This window comes from Eriocheir sinensis, chromosome 66 (assembly GCF_024679095.1).
Source record: "Eriocheir sinensis breed Jianghai 21 chromosome 66, ASM2467909v1, whole genome shotgun sequence".
Taxonomy (NCBI): domain Eukaryota; kingdom Metazoa; phylum Arthropoda; class Malacostraca; order Decapoda; family Varunidae; genus Eriocheir; species Eriocheir sinensis.
In genome coordinates this window covers 419714-443867 of record NC_066574.1, presented here as the reverse complement: position 1 = coordinate 443867, position 24154 = coordinate 419714, and the positions used below count along the sequence as shown (strand labels likewise).

The window sequence follows — 24154 nt, the reverse complement described above, 5'->3', positions numbered from 1 at the left end:
ACCATCTCTTGCATGTGAAGTTACCCTACAGCCCCTAAACCGCTTCCCACTTGATGCAGCTATCATCTTTTCGGACATCTTGGTGATTCCCCAAGCCCTAGGAATGGAAGTGGAAATGAGGCCTGGTGAGGTAAGGTTGAATAATATTGAATTTGGAAGGGTTTATAATGAATGAGATTTGTGAGCATACTCCTTGAAAAAATATGAAAGGTTATGTTGAATTGGCTTTTGCTCCAACAACATTCATGTTATTTATAAGTTTCAGTAAATTTATACAGGTACCTCTCATTTTATGCAAGTTTACAATATGTGAATTTGGTTTAACCTTATGCCAAAAAGCCAGTATTTATTTCTCCTTACATGATTTCTTTAGAATAATGCGATGTGATTCAAATAAGAAACCACAGCTGGAGTTTAGTTCTCAGAGTGGCTGCTAGATTCCAGGTGTTTTCCTGGGCATCCCACTCTGTTCCAGCAGTTTTGGGCTACTTTTATGGACAAGTTCATTGGGAAGTGCTACTTAGGAGTTGGCAACCATGACCTGCACTGCATGGTTAAACTTGATGGTCAGTTCAACTACAGTCCTCATTCAGGGAACATGTCAGCTCCCCCCCTACCACCCCTGCACACACAAACACACTCACAGACACACACTTATGAAGACAGACAGACACATACTTATGAAGAAAGACTGGAGAAATTGGGACTAACATCACTGCAAAGAAGAGAGAGAGGGGACCTAATATCATTATACAGGATACAAGAGGGATTGGAGAAATTGGACAGGGAAGACTTAGTGGTACGTGACAGAAGTGTGACAAGAGGGAATAGTAAGAAATTGAAGAAGAGCGTCTGCAGGAGAGACATCAAGAAATACAGTTTTCCATACAGAAGTATAACAACGCGGAACGGACTTGATGAGGAGACTGTGTGCAAAAACGATTCATGAATTTAAAGCCAAACTGGATAATAAGTGTTATGGAGACGGGACAGCACGAGCCTAGTACTGCTCTTTTCCTGTATTTCACAACTAGGTAAATACACACACACACACACACACACAGAAGTCTATGAAGTCTTTGAAGGAAGGACTGGGAGTGGTAAGCATGGAAACCAAAAATTTAAAGGAATTAGTGAACAGAGAAGAACAGAGGGTTAGAGAGGAAGTAATGGGGGAAGTGAAGATTTGGAAAGTGAAAAAGCAAATGTGAACCTCAGGGAAGTAATCAAACAGCAAATGAAAGAGGATAAGGAAGAAGTAGAGAATGAGGTGGTTAAGGCCTTGAAGAAAAACGAGAAATTAGTAAGAGAAGTAGCAGAAAAAAAGACCAGTGTAGTAATATTTGGTATGAAGGAAAAGAATATAACATATAAACCAAGAAGGGAAAAGGAAGAACTAAAATCTGTAAAAGACCTACTTAAGAACTTAAATGATGAAGAAGGGGAAAACATTGAGGAGGAGGTGGAAGAAATTTAAGGGATGGTCCCCTATATGGAAGGGAAAACAAAACCAGTTAAATTAAGACTTAAGATCTGAAGAGGAAAAAGAGGTGGTTTTTTTTGGAGATTTATGGGAGATTGAGTCAGAAAGTGGTACATAAGGGAGAAGATGAAAGAGAGCGAAAGTCAAACAAGATCGACACAGTTAAATGTAGACATAATAATATCTAGTATAACAGAAACTAAATTAAATGAAGACATCCAAATAGTGTTTGATAAAAAATACAATGTATGGAGGAAAGATAGAGTGGGCAAAGGTGGTGGAGGAATGATGAAACATTTGAAACATTTATTAATAGCCTATTAGGTACAGTTACATATGTTGTTGTATGCATTGTTAGAGGCCAGCCTTTATATAAGCATAAGCTTTTCAGGATGATAATGACAAAGAAGGAGTTATTAGTAAAATCAGTTGTATATGGAGAAGGAAAAGCAGAAAAAGTGAGTGAATTTGGAGAACAAAAACAGAGAAAGGATGATGATCACAACAGTGTATGTACCACCTAGAACAAACTCATGCAGTAAAGAAGAACATGAAATCATGATTGAAGATACCATTCAGAGTTTAAGTAAAATACTCAAGGCAAACAAAAGATTACTATTACAGTACCCTCTCGAGTTTCGTGCTATCCGAGTTTCGCGGTTAGTCCTAAATTCTTACCATCCCGACTTTCACGCTGCTTTGACAAGTATGTCATGCCTTTTAGGGGCACTTTTTCAATTAATTATGTAGGTTCGTTATACCTCAAAGTAGAATTAATTGTTGATCATTTAAACCACAGAGTAAAATTAGTAGTTTATTCACCCAGTCTTATAAGGCACCATTATCGCACACAGGATCATCACCTGCCCAAGTAATATAGGTAACGCGACTTTAAGAATGTTACTTAAGGTAATTATTGTTTAGAGATTCTGATGGTGAACTAAGGGTCATAGGACAGAGTCCACTTATTAGAGGTTAGCTTACGTATCTTACATCACTAATTACACTTGTAAATACCATGAATACGAGTTAACATTAACACCGTAAACTAACATGCACACATGGCAATAAGTAGCACCAACATAATAATTGTTTCCACCCACACGGGGAAACACAGACTCCACCATTCCACACCTTAATTAAGTCCTAACTAAAACTAGTGAGTGTTTGCGCTTATCCATTGTTACCCCTGAGAACGACACACATACCACCCTTTTGGCCTCTCCTTCCTTCCTCTCTTCACACACCCTGCCACAGGCAATCCCCCACAACGCAGCTTCAAAAGTATTTTCGGCTGCGTGCTGGCCTCAGTCTTGGCAACACCCAGCTTCCCATCTGTCAGGTTTGCCTTTGGCGCACCTGAAAGGGGCGATGTCGCTCGTGAGAATCCAGTCTCAGTTATAGTATTATAACCAAAGTGAGTTGAACACCGTGAACAGTTCTTTCCTCACCTGAAAGGGGCGATGTCGCTCGTGAGAATGAGCTCGCTCCCACAACCTAGTTCGAGGAAGGGGCGTTAGTCTCGGCCCCAAAATGTTCTTGGTGTGACGTCACGGAGTGACAAACTGATCGCAGGTTAGGCCTGCTTGAGACCTGAGATTTCCTTAGAAGGCCTCCAATATCAATATAAGGTCACTAGTATTTTATTTCCATTATAAATACTTACCGTTCTCCCGCAATAATTAAAAGAAGGTAGATTGACCACTTTTGGCAACAATACCCTGTTTTGACCCCTGACACCTCTGAATTTTGTTGACACGACAGATTGTAGGGGAGATATGGGAGCACAACAGGCCTCTTTGTTTCAACACCCATCTCTTCCCTCTCGCTCTCTCTCTCTCTCCCTTCTCTCTCAAACTTCTTTCTCTCTCTCTCCTCTCATACTTTTTTTTTCTCGCTCTCTCTCTCTCTCTCTCTCTCTCTCTCTCTCTCTCTCTCTCTCTCTCTCTCTCTCTCTCTCTGCCATGAGAAACCCACATACATATATAACTGGTTGCGCAAACATCCCAGGTTAACTCTATTTACATGGGGAAAAATACCATTACAATTGAAGTACATTTCGGGCCATTACAAGTACGGGTCATGTCTACTTACCATTGGCGTCACGCACGCTACCTTTAAAGGTAGTATCACACTGGACGTTTTACTCCAAACATTGTGGCTATGGCAAGAGAGAGAGAGAGAGAGAACGGGTCGTTTTGAAGCCGCAGTTGAAGGCGGCTGCCTTACGATTGGCTGACAGTTCTGAAAACACGCTTATGATTCGCTGGGAGTCCGATGACGTCATCGCCGACGCTCACCCTATCAGCGGCTTTACTGCCTGAAGGCGGTGTCACAATGGCCGTTTTCGTGTGCCCTTGAACTGTCTCAAACGTTAGGGCTACGGGCAATGCCCGTACGCCGAACCGGGACCGAGTTCACAGTTATCCATAAGCTGGTGTCACACAGGGCTTTTTTCTTCCCACCGCGTTGGCGCCAGCTTGGGCAACCAGCAACTCCAACTTTTCCGGGTGTGCGTCAGACACAGCCAAGGTCGGTTGCCCGTATCCACATCCGCAACGTAAACAAAGCACTTGCCCTGTATCAACATGGCATCGTCTGCTAAAGTAAGGGGTGTTGCGGCTTGTGCTGCCTATCCTGCCCTGTATCAGCATGGCGTCGTCTGCTAAAGTAAGGGCTGTCGTGACTTGTGCTGCCATTACCCAAGTTATGGACTTGTTGCTGAAGTTAAATGGAAGGAAGAAACAGTTGTGGGTGTGGCGTGTCTGTGGTTCCTCCGTGCCAGTTCTCATTGTCACCACTGCGCGTGTGCGGCCAACCCACCCATCTTGACTCAACCACATAAACACATGGATCGAATAACAACACACACACACACACACACACACCAGCCTCATGAGGAACCATTGCAGATGTTTCTGATAAACAGAAACGACTTCACCATTACTTGAGTGTGTTAGAACGTATTTGGTGATCTGCTCTCTTCTTGCCATTGGGTATGTTTGGTTTGTATGAACCACTCACCAAATAAGTTTTAACACACTCAAGGAAATAGCAAAGCCATTTTTGTTTGTGAGAAACATCTGCCATGGTTCATGATGAGTCTGGTGTGTGTGTATATGTGTGTGTGTGTGTGTTTGTTGTTACTCGATCCATGTTTTGATGTGGCCGGAGTCTAGATGGGTGGGTTGGCCACTCACGCGCAGTGGTGACAATGAGTACTGGCATGGAGGACCCACAGACACGCCACACCCACAACAGCTTCTTCCTTCCATTTAACTTCAGCAACAAGTCCATAACTTGGGTAATGGCAGCACAAGCCGCAAGAGCCCTTACTTTAGCAGACGACCCCATGTTGATACAGGGCAAGAGCTTTGTTTATGTTGTGGATGTGGATATGGGCAAGTGACCCTGGCCATGTGTGACACACCCCCGGAAAATTTGGATTTGCCGGTTGCCCAAGCTGCCGCCAACACGGTGGGAAGAAAAGGGCTCAGTGTGACACCAGGTTACGGTCAACCGACAACTCGCTCCTGGATGGGCGCATGGGCGTTGCCAGTGGCCACAACGGATAGAAGAAAATGGCCAGTGAGGTACTGCCTTAAGGCAACAAGGCCGCTTACCGGGTGAGCGCCGGCAATGACGTCATCGGACTCCCAGCGAATCACAAGCGTGTTTTCAGAGCTCAGCCAATCGTAAGGCTTCATCTGTGGCTTTAAAACGACCCATTCTCTCTTCCTGTTTTCTTCCTTTTTCCAAGGTACGTTTTTGAGATAACAAGGGAGTAAAGGAGGAAAAAAATTGAGCTCAGGGGGGCAGCATGAGCCAATTATAATGGTGCCAGTATAAACAGTTGCCTGAGCCATGGCGGGCTCGGGGCCCACCATCAGGCGCAGATGGATAGTCTATCGGCGCCATAGCCCACATGTAAAAAAAAAAAAAAAAAAAAAAACTCCATGGGTCGGAACAGATAAGCACTTTTTCAGTGTTTTCAATACCTCAAGTTTTGCGATCCTCGAGTTTAACGCTATACCTTCGGAACGAAGCGAGCGCAAAACTCGAGAGGGTACTGTAGTTGGTGATTTTAATTGTAAAGAGGTAGATTGGGAGATGCTTCAAAGCGGTGGTGAAGATATGGCATGGGGGGAAAGATTGTTAAGATTGATGATGGAAAACTTGATGATACAAAGGGTGAAGGAAAAGACAAGATATAGAAGTGACGACGAACCGGCGAGACTGGACCTGGTGTTAACGAGGAATACACTTGAAGAATGAATTAAGGTACGGATGCCATCTGGGAAAGAACGACCACGTAATCATAGAGATAGAAATGGAGGAGGAAGAAAGTGAAGAGGTTGAATAATATAAAAGAAACAGGTTAAACTATAGGAAGGCAGACGTGGAAAATCTTAGGAAATATTATGGAGAGCTGGACTGGGATGAGCTAATGGGAACAAGTGAAGTGCAAGAAAAGTTTGTTTTTATGGAGGCATATAAAACAGGGGTTAAGAAGTTTGTACCAGAATACAAACCTAAAGAAAAGGGAAAAAAGGACTGGTTTAATGCAAGAAAAAAAAGACAAACCATGGAAGAAATTAAAAAGAAATAAAAACCAAAGGAATAAAGGAGATTTTAAGGTAGCGAGAAATGAATACGTGAAAATAAGGAAGGAAGAAGAAAAGGATGTTGTGGAAAAGTGCAAGGAACAACCTAAACTATTTTATAGATTCATAAATGGTAAGATTAAACCAAGAGAAACAATTGAAAGACTGAGCGACGGGAATGTGACAGTCGATAAACCTAAAGACATGGCGGACTTACTAAACAAAAAGTTCCAGCAAGTTTTTACTAATGAATCAATATTTAATGAGCCACAAGAAAACAAGATAAATGTTCATATGGAAGAAGTTACAGTAAATAAAGAGGAGATATACGAGTTGTTGGGGGAGCTTGAAAAGAGGAAAGCTGTAGGACCGGATGGAGTCTCAGGGTATATATTGAAAGAATGCAGAAATGAGCTGGTTAGACCGATATATGACAATCATTAAATGCTCAATAACAGCTGGTTGAGTGCCTAAGGACTGGCGGAGGGCCGAAGTGGTCCCCATATACAAAAGTGGAAGGAAGAACCCCTGAACTACAGACCTGTATCATTGACGAGTGTAGTATGTAAAATGTGTGAGAAAGTGATAAAGAAACAATGGACGAGATTTCTAGAAGAGCATAATTTAATCACAAGTAAACAGTATGGATTCAGAAAAGGGCGCTCATTTTTTTTTTTTTTTTTTTTTTTATTTATTTTTTTTTTTTTATGTCATGTCGCAGCCTATTGCGCCTGTAGGCTTCTTCCCGGTGGGGCCTGATGGTCGGCCCAAGGCTTCTTCCCGGTGGGGCCTGATGGTCGGCAAACTTACTGAGCTTTTACTCAAGAGTGACAGATGAAATACAGGAAAGGAACGGATGGGTTGATTGCGTCTACCTAGACCTGAAGAAGGCGTTTGACAAAGTTCCACATACAAGACTGCTATGGAAACTAGATAATAAAGAAGGATTGAAAGGGAAAATGAAGAACTGGATGGAAAGGTACCTAAAGGGAAGAGAGATGAGAACAGTTGTTAAAGACATAAAATTGGAATGGAGAACTGTAGAGAGTGGAGCGCCTCAGGGATCAGTATTGGCACCAATACTTTTCCTAGTATATATTAATGACATGCCAGAGGGAGAAAATAGTTATATGAGCCTGTTCACAGACGATGCAAAGCTTCTAATACATATAAGAAACAGTAAAGACTGCAAAATTCTGCAAGAAGACCTAAACAAGATTTGGAAGTGGAGTATGGGAATAGGAGATGAAATTCAATGTGAAGAAATGTCATGTTATGGAAATGGGAAAAAGTGAAGGAAGACCAAAATGGACATATAAAATGGGAGATGGTGAAATATTAAAGAAAGTACACAGAGAGACCTGGGAGTAATAATGCAAGATAACAAACAGCCAGAGTCATGTTAATCGGATATTTGGTGATACATATAACGTGGTGAGAAATATAGGAATAGCATTCCACTACATGGATAAGCAAATGATGAAAAAATTAATTACCACTATGATCAGACCAAAGTTGAAATATGCCGAGGCAGTGTGTTTCAACACACAAAGAAACTAGAAAGAATACAAAGGATGGCAACAAAAATGGTTCCAGAGCTGGAGGGATTGACATACGAGGAAAGACTAAGAGAAATGGACTTACTAACTCTAGAACAAAGAAGAGAAAGGGGAGACCTAATACAAATCTTCAAATTATTGAGCAAAATGGAAGAAGTAGACAACGAGGAGTTTATACTAAAAGAAAAAATTACCACCAGGAACACAAGAGGACATAGTAAAAAATTGAGGAAGGGAAGATGCTTGAGAGACATAAAGAAATATAGCTTCCCGCAAAGAAATATAGAGGTTTGGAACAGACTAAGTGAGGATGTAGTATCGGCGAGGAGTGTGCAAAGCTTTAAGGAAGAGTTGGATAAATATAGATACGGAGACGGGACCACATGAGCGTAAAGCCCAGGCCCTGTAAAACTACAACTAGGAAAATACACACACACACACACACACACATACACAGTGGGTAGGCGGTGGCTGAATGGTTAGCAAGACGGCCCAGCGTTCAGGAGGATGCGAGTTCAATCCCCGACCGGTGCCACCAAGCTGGGATTTTTCAGCCGCCACCGAGTGGCTTAAAACTACCCACATGCTGTCCAGAAGACCACCTATCAACCCGGACTCTAGATTCTAGGATCAAAGATGAGCTCCGGGAGGGCAGCATGAGCCAATGCAAGATGGCACCATTATAAACACTCGCCTGCGCCAGAACGGGCTGGGCCGACCATCAAGACCCACCGGGAAGAAGCCTTGGACCGACCATCAGGATCCACCGGGAAGAAGCCTACCGGCGCAATAGGCCATGACGTAAAAAAAAAAACACATACCGCCAGCCGTCCGTGGAGTAAATATCTGCAGCTCCTCGTCTACTGGCTGTTTCAAAGCACCAGGAAACATGACTTGTTTGCCTATGTTGTGGGGGCAGGGCCTAGGGGGAAACCTTAGGATAGGTCCTGTCTCCCAAAAGGAAAAATATAAAGAAATAATGAAGAAAAGTGTGACGAGGGGATAAAGTTGCCGAACTCGAGTTGCCTGGGCAAAATGATGATGGGAGGGGAGACCGTTTGTGAGTCGAACAATTACGACGATTATCATGGTTTCCCGGGTTTCTCGCCGGGCCAAATGCAACCCCCGGAATTATGGCCCAGGGTGAGACATCTGGAAAATGAGTGAAAGATTCAAAGAAAGTGCTAAGGGGACTGAGGGAGGATTTGAGGAAAAAGGGAAGTACCATGGATGATAACATTGATGATAAGATAGACAGTGGTCAAGGAAGAAATATTGAAAAGTATAAAGGGAACTGGTGCGGCATATAACGTGCACTTTTTTCACTCAAAAAATGCCTAAACGTTACCCCTGCGTGGTATAAACTGAAGGTACAAATTATGATTGATTTTAATAATGAATAGTGTGATGCAATAAAAAAGGAAAGTGTGAGCAAGCAGAAGAGAGGAGGAGGACATGTGAAGTGTTAAAACCATACAGGTCACAAAAAGAAGATGCGCCACACGTGGGAGTCGAGGCGTGGCATGAACACAAAACACCGCCAGTGTGCAGGGTACCTTGGTGGTGATGGTTAACAGGACTAGTACACAGGAACGATCTTGGCGGAGCAGGGCCTTACTCGGCAACCGTGGGGCGGACTTGGGCGACTAGTCTGGAGCTACTTCTGCTGTGTAGCTTTACAATCAGCTGACATTTTCTGAGATACATGTATGAAAGAACAGTTATCAGTGGATGACTTGAGTATTTATTGTAAATATATACGGTATTTGTTTCTCATTGTAAAAATAACTATATTTTAACATGTTGACAGAAATTAATCAACTTATATTTCTGCTTGAAAGTAGATATACGTCCCTGAAAGTCAAGAGCAAGACCAAGATTGCCCATCAAACGTAGCATCCCCTTGTGATTAGCTCCCTCAGCAGCTCAGCAAAAGTTGCCGCCTGCAAACTCAGAAAGAATATAAGTTGAAAACAATATGAATAAGAGAGATTGCCTATTTGTGTGGTTTAAGTGTCTCAACAGAAATTTTGGGAAACTGTACATCATCAGTCTTGCTTATTAATCGTACATATTTCTGAGCATTTTAAGCACTGAATATGTTTTCCCAAATTGTTGTCTTAAAGTTTAGGGAGTGTGATATACGCCGGAGCGCGTTATATGCCACAAAATATGGTAGATGTGGAAAATATGGTTAAGAAAATTGTTGGGTGTGGAAGTAAATGCATGGAAAAAAGAAAATGAAAAGAGAAAGGAAGTCTCAAAGAAATTCTGGAACAAGAAAGGGAAAGAAGAGTGGAGATGAAGCGTGAGATTGTTCAGGTAATGAGAAATAAGGAAGACTTGGTTGGAGAAGTGGCAGAAATGAAAAAGTGTGATAATCATGGGTGTCGAAGAAGAGAAAATCCCCTTGAGGGCACAGAGAGTGAGATATTAAATCAGTAAAGTGAAAGAAACACTTACAAACTTAGATGAAGAAGCTGGAAGGCTGACAGAGGAGGTGGACGATGTGGTGAGACTAGGAAAATACGAGGAAGGGAAAAATAGACCGATAAAGCTAAAGTTAAAGTCACAAATGGCAGTGGAGAAAGAGGAGACCTGATAGTATTGTGCAGGAAAACAAGTGGAATGGGCGTGTTGGATAGAAATGATTTAATCGAAATAGAAGGGAGGAGGCAACTAAGAGTATACAGCAGGAAATTGAGAAAGGGGAGTTGTTTGAAAGACTTAAAGAAGTACAGTTTTTCATACTGGAGTGTGGAAACATGGAATGGACTAAACAAAGACAGTGTTGAAGTGGGTAGCATCCATAAAATGAACCTTGGCGATCCCGGAGTCAACCCCCATCCACAGAAAATCAACTCTGCCTCGGGTGACTGCTGGGACTGACTGAGGTGGGTGTGGTCACCAGCCACGCGACTCCCGAGGCCCGACTCGCGAGGGCCCAGGGATCATGACTCATGAGGTCACGTGCAATCGGGCCGGGGTCAGCCTGGGCTCGCTCATGCTCAGACTCAGAGCAGTATATTAAAACGCCTGAAGGATGGGCGTATATATAGTGATATAATGGGGTGAGTGGGTACGTGGTTCGATCTATATATTTCAAGATTTATTAGAGGGGTTTAAAGGTGTACTGTATACGTGTATTGACCCTAAATTGCATGGAAACTATAATTTAGGTTATATTCTCCATAAAAATTGCTGAAAAATTAAAACCCACTCGGTAGGCAACAGCGGGCGGACGAGCCTTCTAAATACCAGGTGCAGCCGCACCCAACGTCAGGAATGACGACAGGCCGCACTCAGAGAAGATCGACTTCACCCAGCCTAGCGAGCCACTGACTAACAAACACACTAGTGGTGATGAATGAACACTGCTGGGAAAAGAATAATTTTCGGGATCGAGTCTTGCGGGTCTGCACGCTCAAAGAGTCGATTTTGTCGAGTCCAAAATTAGTGATTCTTGCCCACCCCTACCGTGAGCCACTCTTTCCCTTCCCACCAGGGTTGCCAGGTTTGGCATAGTTATGCCAATTTGGTATATTCCAGGCCTGGTTGGCGTACTGGAAATTTAGTTTTATGCCTAACCTCATTTGGCATAATTTTTGGTATATTCAGGGGTGTTTTTAATATTATTTCATTTATATTCACAATAAGGTGAACATAAGAACATAAGAACGCAGGAGTCTACAAGAGGCCGGTAGGCCTGTACGAGGCAACTCCTTTGACCCTAAGCTCCCGTGTATCTAACCCCACCTAATATCGCTGTCCATGAATTTATCTAGTCTATTTTTGAATGTGACAATTGTATTGGCACTCACCACATGACTGCTAAGCCTATTCCACTCATCCACCACCCTGTTAGTAAACCAATTTTTGCCTATGTCCCTGTTGAATCTGAATTTATCCAGTTTAAATCCGTTACTTCGTGTCCTACCCGGTTCTCTTACCAACAAAACCTTATGAATGTCTCCCTTATTAAAGCCCTTCATCCATTTATAAACCTCGATCATGTCTCCACGCACCCTTCGCCTTTCTAGAGAATGCAAGTTTAACTGTTTAAGTCTTCCCTCGTATGGCAAGTTTCTCAACCCCTGAATCATCTTATTCATTCTCCTCTGCACCGATTCTAACATTTTGATATCCATTCTATAGTAAGGTGACCAGAACTGAACCACATAGTCAAGATGAGGTCTAACTAATGCTAAATATAGTTTGAGGAAGACTTCGGGGCTTCTGTTGCTTACGCTCCTTGAAATAAATCCCAGTACCCTATTAGCTCGATTTCTAGCTTGAATGCATTGTGCCCTTGGACGGAGATCAGAGCTCACTAAGACCCCTAAATCCCTCTCGCACCCAGACCTGCTTATGAGAGTGTCATTTAAGCAATAGTTATGTGAGGGGTTGTTCCTACCTACACTCAGAATACTGCACTTCCCTACATTGAACTCCATCTGCCATTTATCCGCCCAGTCATATAATCTGTTGAGTTCACCTTGGAGAATACTAGCGTCCTGATCCGACTCAATTACTCTACCGATCTTGGTATCATCTGCAAATTTACTAACATCACTACTAATTCCTGTATCTAAGTCATTGATATAAATAATAAACAAAAGTGGACCTAATACCGAACCTTGTGGGACCCCATTGATTTGCACTATTTGCTTCCTATTGCTAAGCCACGCCTTGACCCAGTTCAAAACTTTACCCTCTACTCCGTGAGCCTGTAATTTAAGCAACAGTCGTTGGTGAGGAACTTTGTCAAACGCTTTACTAAAATCAAGATAGATTACATCATAATTTTCATCTCTGTCAACCGCCTCAAATACTTTATTGTAGAAGGACAAGAGATTGGTGAGGCATGACCTACCTTTTGTGAACCCATGCTGCGAGTCGTGAATTAAGCTATGTTTCTCTAAATGCTCCCGAATGTTCCTGGCTATTATGGACTCCAGCATCTTGCCTATAACCGATGTTAAGCTAATTGGGCGATAGTTTGAAGCAACTGACCTGTCCCCCTTTTTAAAAATCGGCGTCACATTAGCTACTTTCCATAGGCTCGGCACATAGTTAGTATTTACCGACATCTTAAAGATGTCGGTTAGTGGGTCACTGATTATATCACCTAACTCCTTTAATACCCTTGGAAATATCCCGTCAGGACCTGGCGACTTGTTCTTCTTAAGCTTATCTATCTCATCCTGAACTACTTGCCTGGTAATGATTATATCACCTGAACTCTTTCCGGTATAGTCGTTCGATCCTCCTGTGTGAATACTGAAAGGAAGTAGTCGTTCAACAATGTGCTCATATTTTCGGAATTTTCTACTAGCTCCCTGTGTTTGTTTTCAGCGGTCCAATTTTCTCCTTGTTTTTGTTCTATACATATTAAAGAAGCCCTTAGGATTACTTTTCGACTCATTAGATACTTTGATCTCATAGTTCTTTATTGCTATCCTGGTGTTTTCTTAACTAATCTAGATAGTTCGACGTACTGGCCCCTGAGATGTGTTTCCCCATTCTTTATTTTCTGATAAATTCCTTCTTTAACCCAATCTCATGTTTTAGTCCACGAGTCATCCACTTAGGATCATTGTTTTCTTTTCTAAGTGTTCGCTGTGGTATATGCTGTTCTTGCCCTCTACTATTACTCTAACTAAATTATTGTAAGACATTTCTACCTGGTTCTCCTGGCTCTCCAATCTGCAGTTCTGGCCCTCATGAATCCCTAAATTATCCCAGTTTACCCTTCAAGATGTCTTGAAGCCCCTCGTAGTTTGCTCTTCTAAAAACTGGCACTAACACTGGCTATGGTTAGCGGGTTACCGCCCAGTCTAAACTAAAACGAACTGTTCTGTGATCACTATTTCCTAACTCTCCGCCCACCTCCAACTCACGTAGCAAGTTCCCATTATTGGTTAGGACTAAGTCTAATATGTTATCTCCTCTGGTAGGCTCAGTAACTACCTGCTTAAGGAAATTATCTTGTATAACTTCAAGAAAGTCCTCGGCTTCCAGGTCACCCACTAGATCTTCCCAGTCTATATTCCTATAATTAAAGTCCCCCATTACGCAGACATTTCTACTCATACTCGCCCTGCCAATCTCCTGTAGTAATATACTCGTGTCCTGCCTGTTAAGGTTGGGTGGCCTGTATATAACTCCTAGAGTTAGTTTTTCTTTCCCTTTGTAAACGTCCACCCAAACTGATTCTGAATCCATGTTAGTTTTGACTGAGTTGTTAACTAAACATTTAAGTGAGTCTTTAACATATAGCACAGCCCCACCTCCCTTTCTTCCCCTTCTGTCTTTGTGAAACATCTGATAACCCGTTATTTCAAATTCTGATCTAAAATTTATATTGGCAGTGTCTATCCATGTCTCAGTGATCGCTATTATGTCAAAATTTTCTGAACAAGCTTCACCCCTTAGTAAGTCTATCTTGTTTCTGAGGCTCCTGCTGTTAGTATAGAAGATTCTTAGCCCGTCCTCTGTTACTCCCCTAGAATTACTTCTATGCTGCCTGGTTATATTATGAGCTAGATGTCCCCTCCCATTACTCCTCCCATTGCTCCCATTACTCCTCCCCCCCTCGCCTATACTAAAAAATCCCTCAGGGTACCAAGTGCTCGCTCAAGGGAGTCTGAGAGAGCCTCAACACCCTTGAACGTCAAGTGTATCCCGTCACGGGTGTAGAGGGCTGGAAGTCAAGGACATTGACCAGATTCTATAATATATCTTGTGAATAAAACATCAGAAAAACGCATTATACACATCAGATGAGGGTACCGTTCCTCTTGGTACCGTTTCAGGACCTAAAGTTCCTGATCACTGCAGAATGTGTATTGTTCGTGTTCAGTTACTAGTCTGCGGGTCTGTGCGGGAAAGGAGAAAGTGGCCTCCGCTGCCCAGCAGTGCCCAGGATCGTACGCTACTTTACGAGGACTTACACTATCCCCGCTGTGTTATTGTGTCTTACAAGTAGACTTAAGTATCAGAGTGTGCTAGGATGCGTTCCTGACCCGCAGTAAAGGCTATGAGTCGCAAAAACTTGGAAGTATTTGTGGCGTGTTCCTCGGAGGCATCGACGAATATGTCGGAAACGCTGCGGCATCACATTTTTATGCGCTTATAAAGACCCTGAGAAGCCATTTTAACGTGATTTTAGGAGTAAATAAAGCTGTTCGTATCGTATTCTCCCCTCACAGTGTGGCATCAAAGAAAGGAAGCCAGAAATCTTTAAAATGTGCTGATAGGTGTCAGTTTCTGAGTCAAAGAACTCCTCTGCATCCTTGTAATCTACTGCTGCACACATTAGTTACAGGGGCGTCGGTGATGTGATGGTGTGGAATGTGGAGGGAGTGGACAGTGCTTGATTGGAAACAAGATATGAAAGACCAAAATTGTGTTTTAACTAAGCTAGAGTGAGGGAGGCCGCTGTGAGGGACGCGCAAGTTTGGCGTGAAAACGGGTCCCATGTAACGGGTCTTGGCTTGTAACTCCCAAGAAAAGGCTAAGATAATATGCATTTGAAAGATGTGCAAGTCTTAAAAGTGTTGAAATAATGCAACGTGTGCGTGTGTCTACCATTCCAGTGCTTGAACAGTGCCATACAGCGAAGGTGATGTAAGGGTGAGTGGGAGGATAAGATGACGTGCTAAATCCTTCTCGTGTCAGACCTCATAATGCCGAAAATATATAGATACGCATACGCTGAACTACCATGTAATTTAAATTGATACATACTGTATACTGAACATACTTAATTACAGAAACAGCAAATAGTGTATAGAAAAGTGAGTATGATTGTGTTTTAATCTTTATCTTGAACTATGAAAAATATTAGAAATTTTACTGATTATATTCTACTCAAACAGGCACAGAGATATTATAATGCAGTGATCAAACCATTAACCATCAAGACTCAAGTTATAAGAAACAAAGTTGAAACTGTTGGTGATTAACCTAGTGCTGAACTATTCATCAATATGACAGGCAGAAAACCAGACTATATTTGGAAATTTTTTAAAAAAAAGGTTGTTGAAGGCAGAAAAGGCTGCCGAGCAATTTGTAAAAATTGCCGTAAAAATTGCCGTAAAGCAACGGAAGGACAAATAGTACAAATGAAGAGTCATTACTACAAGTTGTTTTCAGTTCCTTTGAAGTTACAGCATTTGAATAGAGATTTGAGTTTACCAACTGACGTTTTCATCCTGGTGTTAGTAAAATACTGTGCATAATAAAATTTTTAAAACCACATATAATTAAAACCACAATACCTGATGAAACTAAAAATGATTCACAGAAAACACTGGTTTTATTGATAGGTTTTTGGTTTAAACCAGGGGTGTCAAACTCATGGCCCGCGGGATAGTCATAAATGGCCCGCGGTATCACGGTAGCTTCAATCTTGTCAATGTATTTTCTAGCCTTGTTGGCCCCCATGACGGCACTTCAGAGCATGAATTGGCCCTCCAAGGGTTTTGAGTTTGACACCCCTGGTTTAAACCGCCAACCCTGCTGTACATAATTAAAATCTTACATATAGTTAAAACCACAATACTGATGAAACTAACAAAGATACACACAAAAGAAAAAAAATGGTTTTATTAGTTGGTTTAAACCACTGTTTTTTTTATTGGTTTAAACCATTTGGTTTAAACCGCCAACCCTGGTTTTCTTACCTACTGCATTACTTGCTTTTGAGCCTTACATTTACATTTGTGACCTCCACATGTTACTGCACAAGGGATGAATATTTAATTTGCTGTTTTCTTGAGTTGGACATGCCATAAATTCATAACTGATTGTTTAAATTAACTTGCCTCTTTTATCCCTAGGGTCCTGTATTTAATTTGCTGTTTTCTTGAGTTGGACATGCCATAAATTCATAACTGATTGTTTAAATTAATTTGCCTCTTTTATCCCTAGGGTCCTGTATTTCCATCTCCACTTCAAAAACCAGAGGATCTTTCCAAACTATCACCAGTTGGAGATGTCTCTACTAAGCTTCAGTATGTGTTTGATGCCCTAACTCTCACTCGGAAGGAGCTAAAAGGAAAGGCAACACTGATAGGATTCAGTGGTGCTCCTTGGACGATCATGGCATACATGATAGAGGGTAAAGGCTCCAAGACAATGAGCAATGCCAAGGGTTGGTTATACAAGTACAGTGATGCCAGCCACAGACTCCTCAAGATAATTACGGATGCAACAATTGATTACCTTGTAGGTCAAGCCAAAGCTGGAGCCCAGGTAAAGTCAACCCCTCAACTCCTCTGCCTCCTCAACCTCCCCCTCCTGCTCCTTTGGCTGCTCCTCCTCCTCCTCCTCCTCCTCCTCCTCCTCCTCCTCCTCCTCCTCCTCCTCCCTCTTCTTCTTCTTTCTCTCTCTCTCTCTCTCTCTCTCTCTCTCTCTCTCTCTCTCTCTCTCTCTCTCTCTCTCTCTCTCTCTCTCTCTCTCTCTCTCTCTCTCTCTCTCTCTCTCTCTCTCTCTCTCTCTCTCTCTCTCTCTGCCAAGAAATCTATTTTAAACAATTATTTACAAGTTTTTACAGTTATTTATAAATGTTTACATTTATGCTTTTACGGTGGGTGTAGGTGTAGCCACCTGTGGGACGCAACCTTCATCTGCTGAGTGGACAGTTGTGTCACGTCCACATCAGCAGTGAGGTTGTTCCACCACACCACCTCTGCGATGGAGAAGGCACGTTGGTGGGTGCTGAAGCGGGCCCTTGGCACTTCCAGGAGGGAGGCGTTGCTCAGCACCGTTTTTGTGCTACGCTCAGGCCTCCTCCAGGTAGCCCTCAAGTCCGTCAGGTGGGGCACTTGGCTCACTTGTGCCTTGTGTAGCACCGTCAGGGCAATGACTCGGCGGCGGTGCTCTAGGCTGTCCAGCTGGTTCGTGGCTGCTCCTGTCTGTCGCTCGTGTGGTTGTTGTTGTTGCTGTCTCTCCCACTGGCTCGGTCGGTGGTGCTGGGTGCCGCTGATGAGGCGTTCTGCCCTCCTCTGCACCTTGTCCAGCAGGTTGAAGTGGCAGCGGGCGCTGGCCATCCAGGTGAGTGGTACATATTCCATCACTGGACGGATTTGTGCCTTGTAGGGGGCGTTCAGGCCTTCAGCGTCAAGGAGATTCTTCATGCAGCACAGGAGGCTCACCTTCTGGGAGGCTTTATGCGCCACCCTTTCAAAGTGACGGTCGAAACGCAGCTGAGAGTCCACCTCCATGCCCAGGATGTCGACACTGACCTGCAGATTGGTGGTGTCATTCCTGAATCTCAGCCTGTCATGGAGTTGCCTCGCGTCCTCCCGAGAGCGTGATATTACCATGGCCTGGGTTTTGTCCAGGGCAAACCTGACTTGCCACCTCTTTTCCCAGGCCATTATGTCTGCCAACTGTCTGTTGACAGACTCTGTCTCGTACTGGGCTTCCTCCCTCTTGTATGTTCTGGAGAGGATGCAGTCGTTGGCGTAGGTGCTTGCTGCCACGATGGTTTGCAGGAGGTCGTTGAAGTATATGTTCCACAGGATAGGTCCAAGGACGGGCCCCTGTGGAACGGAGGTCTCCACCAGGAAGCTGGTCGAGGTGCTTCCGTTGACTGCTACGCGGAGGCTCCTGCCTGACAGGTAGTTGGGGAGCAGGTGCAGCAGGTCCCCCATGAGTCCTAGTTGCTGGAGCTTCGCCGTCAGACCGCGGTGCCACACGGAGTCAAACGCACCAGCTATGTCCAGGGCAATCACGAAAGAGTGGTGGCCATCATCAAGGGCGTCATGCCAGGACTTTGAGAGGAGGAGGAGGAGGAGGTCGGAGGTAGAGCGGCCCTTCTGAAAACCCAATTGCTTCGGTGACTGCAGGTGGTTCTCCTCGAGGAAGGATGTCAGTTGCTCCCCAATGATCTCAAATATCTTGCTGGTGATTGAGAGGAGTGACATTGGCCTGTAATTGCCTGGCTCAGACCTAGATTTTTTCTTGTGTATGGGTGTGACTCTGGCCTCCTTCCACTGTGCAGGCCACACCCTGGTCTGCAGGCATCGCCGGAAGATCTGGGCGAGGGGCTGGTAAGCTCATCGGAGCATCGCCACAATAGATGTGGACTCACGCTGTCAGGGCCCAGCACCTTCCTGATGTTGACGCCCCTCAGATGTCTCCTGACAACGTCCTCAGAGACCAACACACTCTCTAGTCTTGAGGTGATTAGTTGAGGGAGGGTGGGGGGCTTCCTGTCTGGTTCCTGGGTTGTCATCTTTTGACTGAAGTGACAGGCCAGCAGGTCAGCCTTTCCTGGCTGGTGATGGCCAGGTCTCCGTCAGGTTTCCTCAGGGGCGGGATACGTTCCTGGGGGGTGAGGCCTTGCTGTTCCTTCACCAGCCCACCACTGTTTTGGGTCGGTTTGGTTAAGAGGACAGCTTTCTCCTCCTGTCAGCATCCCACCTTGCTTTTGCCCACTTTGCTGTCCTCATCATATTTTTGCAAGCTCTTCTGTGTTGGGCCTTATTTACCTGGGTGGCGTGTCTCTTGTATCATGTCCAGGTCATGTGTTTCCTTTCGGCTGCAACACAGCACCTGTACCCGAACCAGGGCTGGTTGAGCAGGTGCGGTGGGGGACGTGTTGCTGCTGGACGGGTGTTGAGGACAGTGGTGAGGGCGGAGATGTCGTGCTGTGGGTCACCGTTAACCCTTTCATTGCTTGGCGCTCGCAACGAGACTATCCCCTCAGGCGCGCTCGGGGACCCCAGTGGGGGAAGGGGATCTCTTTTAACCGCTATATCTCAAAAACTATTCATCACAGTTACAAAACAAAAACACCATTGGAAAGAGGAGGCCAAGATCTATAAGATTCAGTTATGTAAGCCTCACCTGCGAACATACAGGCACATTCAGGGGGTGTTTTTTGCTGTGAGTGCGACTGGCGCTCGCAGCGAGCTTTTAGCACCACCAGCAAGTGACGCTAGTGCTCGCTCTTTTAACCTCTGTATCTTAAAAATTATTCATCACAGTTAAAAAAACAAAAACACCATTGGAAAGAGGAGGCCAAGATCTATACGATTCGGTAATGTAAGCCTCTCCTGCGAAAGTACAGGCACATTCAAAGGTGTTGCTTGTGAAGACGTACATTTATACGTGCGCGACGGTCAGCCGTAAGGCAGCTACTGTAGATCTCTTGATGATGGGTTGCTGGCAGGGCAGTATTGCCAACTGCAAAATTTACAACTATTTGGTCAAAATATCAGTCATGTGATAGGTGAAGCTATGCAAAAATGTCGCTATATTGGTCAACAACATCCACCAGTTGCTCATCCGTAGATTTTTCGCGCTGGGCTGACATGATTTTCCACCAAATTTAGTGAAGAACCCACTCAATTGGCAATCCTGTGTTGTGAGAATTAGTGTTGGAACACTCTCATACACGGGAGATTTGAGTGCGGCTGGAGGTCGCAGCGAGCGTTTAGCGCCACCAGCAAATACGCCTAACGCCCGCTGCAAGCGTTTAGCAATGAAAGGGTTAAGGACTGTGCCCCATGCAGTCGCTGCCAGGGCCTGCCTTGCAGCCGTCCACTCCGTGTGGTTCCATAGCCAGATGACTCGCTGGTGTTCCTCTTCACGCGCTGGGGCCAGGCTGAGGGTGGTGAGTACGGCATTGTGGTCGGAACTGCCCACACGATCTAGTGGGCAGCACAGCACGCAGTCACTTGTCAGGTCTGTGAGCACAGGGTCCAGGGAGCCTCCATGCCGATGTGTCAGGAAGTCGACACGGTTATTCAATCCCTGCACCGCTGTGAGCTTGGTGAAGGCCATCACCACCAGGTGTTGATTTAGGTTGCCCACAACCATCGTGTACTGACAGCTGTGGGCAGCCATAATGTCATCCAGGTGTTCTGTGAGGTAGATGAGGGGGGCGCTGCCTTGCCACTGTGGCCGGTACATGGCGCAGAGTAGCAGAGCGCCCCTGCCCTCGAGAATGGTGCGGAGGAACATCGCCTCCATATCCAGGGGAGTGTAAGGTGGGAGGGTGTCCACCTGCAGGCCGTTTCGGTGGCAAACAGCAATGCCTCCTTCCTGTCCTGTGTGACGGTCTCGTCTGGCCCAGTGCGAGTGTCCAGAGATCTTATCACAGGTTGTGGTGCACGTGTCATCCAGGAAGGTCTCCACTGCCACCACTATGTCGATGTGGTGCCTGAGGACGAAGGTGTGTGTCAGCTCCCCGATGTTGGTCCTAAAGCCTCGTACGTTGGCGGACAGAATCTTGAGGCCACTGGTGTCTGTATTGTGTTATCGGATCAGCGGTAGGGGAGTGTGCAGGTGATGAGTCTCTCTCTCTCTCTCTCTCTCTCTCTCTCTCTCTCTCTCTCTCTCTCTCTCTCTCTCTCTCTCTCTCTCTCTCTCTCTCTCTCTCTCTCTCTCTCTCTCTCTCTCTCTCTCTCTCTCTCTCTCTCTCTCTCTCTCTCTCTCTCTCTCTCTCTCTCTCTCTTGTTTATTTCTAAATATATTGTAGAGGTATTATAGAGTTGGGTAAAATAAAAAATAACTTTGAAAAAGCATCATGCAATGCAACAATGTTATCATACTGACTAACATGTTGGTTGCTCTTAACAGGATATATTAAATTATAGAAACTATTATTGTTTTGAGATATAGAGGCCATCAACACAGATAGTTTACCATTTTTGAAGTTCAGTAGATTATAATTGGCTTATCTGGACTAATCCAGTCAAGGCATCATTGTAAGCTTGCATTGTCTGACTAACATGCATTTTACAGGTACTGCAGGTGTTTGAGTCCCATGCTGAACATCTAGGGCCACAGCTTTTCAGGGAATTTGCATTGCCATACTTGAAGTTGATATGTGACCAGGTGAAGGAACAGGTGCAGCTCCTTGGTCTACCAGACATTCCCATGGTGAGTACCAAAATTCTATCCAAGGTGGCTGTTTAGTTTGTTGCAGTGTAAATATATCAATCTGTTGCTCTGATTCCTTCCATAAACTTCCCTTGAGTGAATGGCCATGGTAGAAGTGTGTCTAGTTCTTCCTGTTTATACACTTGCTTTTCACAACCTTCACACACCCTTAATTTTCCACCTCTTCATGTATTGTAGATAAGGTAATGGGATGAAGAAAATGGACGAGGAAGATCTAATAACATGGGACACAAGAGAATCAAGTGGTCATGGAAGAAAGATGAATTAGGGTGCCTGTAGAAGAGACATTAAGAACAGCTTTCCACAAAGGGTAGTGGAGGCCTGGAACGGCCTGGAAAAACATTTGGTTCATGAAAAGATGATTCATGAATTAAAGGCCGTTCACGGGTATTTGGTTCCGTGAGATTCCCGTGATCCGTGAATCCCTGATCGACGGGACTATAATCAAATAGGGAAAATAGGGTTTCATTCTACCATCTCGATCGAATAAAAAAATGGATTTCTAAGGCAGGGATGTAACAGAGCCTCACACTTGGCCATGAGAGGGGAGAAGGGTGAGAGAGGGGCAGGGGCATCAATAAGGTGAGGGATGAGCGCGAGTCAAGCATGGCGTGCAGGGGCAAAGTTTCGGAGGGCGGCGGAACGTGCAGCGCAGGTGTGGCGGCACAGGGAAGGGAGAGCAAGGTGAAGAGAGAGGCTGCGCGTGATGGCAGCCAGGCAAGGGAAGGGGGGGGGGCAAACACCCACCCACCCACTTGCCTCATAACAGGTGCACCTCCCTTTCACCAACACGTGGAGGTCGCGCATGCGACTGATGGCGGCAGCGGAAATTTACCTCAAATATTTTTAAAGGTCTTTGGTGAGTAATGAAAGTTGTGTGTGAACACAGGCGAGTGTGCGCCAGGCAGGAGCCAGGCCGGCAGTGTAGCGGCGGGTAGCGCAGCATCACAGCGGCCGGGCATTATTTGTAAACACTGGCAGGTGTGGTGCAGGTGGTGGTGCGCGGGCCTATCATCACACCAGAAGCTAGAAGAATTAGTTAATAAATAAGAGGTTGGCAGGCCATGTTACTTTTTACTCCAACTTGCCCTATGTTTTTTTTTACCCCAATTGACTATATAACCTTTTCTTTCAGCTGACTTCTCTCTTCCAGCTTCGAAGGTAAACAATAATAGTGTCTTCCATTTAGTGTGACCCGTTTCTGGGTCGTGATCTGCAGAGGTGGGCAAGGGCGATACTTAGTGCTGTAGTGCAGTAGTGCGGTAATAAAAATACCGCACTACCGCAAAATTTCTGAAAATACCGCACTTAAAAATCCTGCGGTACTTTTTGTGGTACTTTGAAAATTACCGAAGACGACACTTGCAGCGCGGCATGCTCACAGAATTTTTTATTTTATTTATTTTTTTTTTTTCCGTAAATCGGACTCAATCAGTCAATCGGTATCAGTCATCAGAACCAGTGATTCAGTCATTCTGACTTTTCAGTTATTGTTCAAAATCAAGTACCAAATAGACAGACTAAACTACTACACTGCAAGTCTTCTTTAACCCGCGCGGTGCCGCCCATTTCAACCCTGGACCCGTCTGTGGTGCCGGCCGATTTTTCATTGTAGCTACTATTTTAAGCATGTTTCCTTTGTTTAGATAGCCAGGATAGGCACTGAAGTATTTTTTATTTTAACTACCGCTACTGCAGTACTGCACACCCCACACTACCGAAAGAAAAAAATGGACACTATTACCAACAACTGCACCATCGGAAAAAAGTAATGCACTACCACAACCGCACTACTGATTTTCAGTACCACGCCCACCTCTGGTGATCTGTAGAGTCCCTTGATAGAGTCCCGACAGCCTAAGATTTGGATGCCATTATTGGCCCTGTTTTCGCCGCGCTTTTCAAATGCTAGCACACCGGGCCAATAGTTGTCGGGACTCTATCTATCAAGGGACTCTACAGATCACATCCCAGAAGCGGGTTACGCTAAATGGAATACGTTATAAATGCGCAGTGTTCGAGCTGGGCGCTACGGACCGCGTATACGCGAGTTTTCATCCGCGTTCGGCGGGGGTGTCGCAAATACCCTACCCACGTATAAGCGAATCTGTGAACAGTGAGGCCGTGAACGGCGGGGGGCGTCTGTAGTAGATACAGTCAAGTCGCGTATGACGCGGTTTCCTACGATGCGGTATGGTTTCAGAACTGTATGTTCAAATCACACAGGTAAATCCATCTATGACGTGGTTCACGGTCTCCTCTGGCCAAATGAGTGCAGAGTTGCCAGGTTGGATTTTTTTTCCGAGAGTGAAAGTCTTATGGCGGTTGGGTTGTTTTTTGGGAGGATTTCTATCTCGTCTCTCTCTCTCTCTCTCTCTCTCTCTCTCTCTCTCTCTCTCTGCATATTTTTGTATTCAGTAAATTACAAATTATCCTCACTATCAGAATGATCATATAGCCAAAATTTATAGATGTAAACAAGAAGAACGTTCACAGTCGGCTGCCGTGGCCCTCACTCAAATTCCAAGTCACAGTCATGGCGCGCTCCCCGACCACTCTGCATCTATTCCCGTCAATCTTTTCCCCCT

General features: G+C 44.6%; 1 protein-coding gene across 1 annotated transcript in view; it reads left to right on the top strand.

Annotated features, from left to right (window-relative positions):
• The window catches only part of LOC126987678 (uroporphyrinogen decarboxylase-like), a gene marked incomplete at its 5' end in the record, with an annotated part of 56630 nt that overhangs the window by 13686 nt on the left and 18790 nt on the right, over positions 1-24154 (top strand). Inside the window, 3 exon segments of the mRNA XM_050844803.1 lie at positions 1-130; positions 16581-16904; positions 21408-21545. The exon segment at positions 1-130 is cut by the window's left edge and continues 49 nt beyond it. Of these exon segments, the coding sequence (XP_050700760.1) occupies positions 1-130; positions 16581-16904; positions 21408-21545 (592 nt within the window).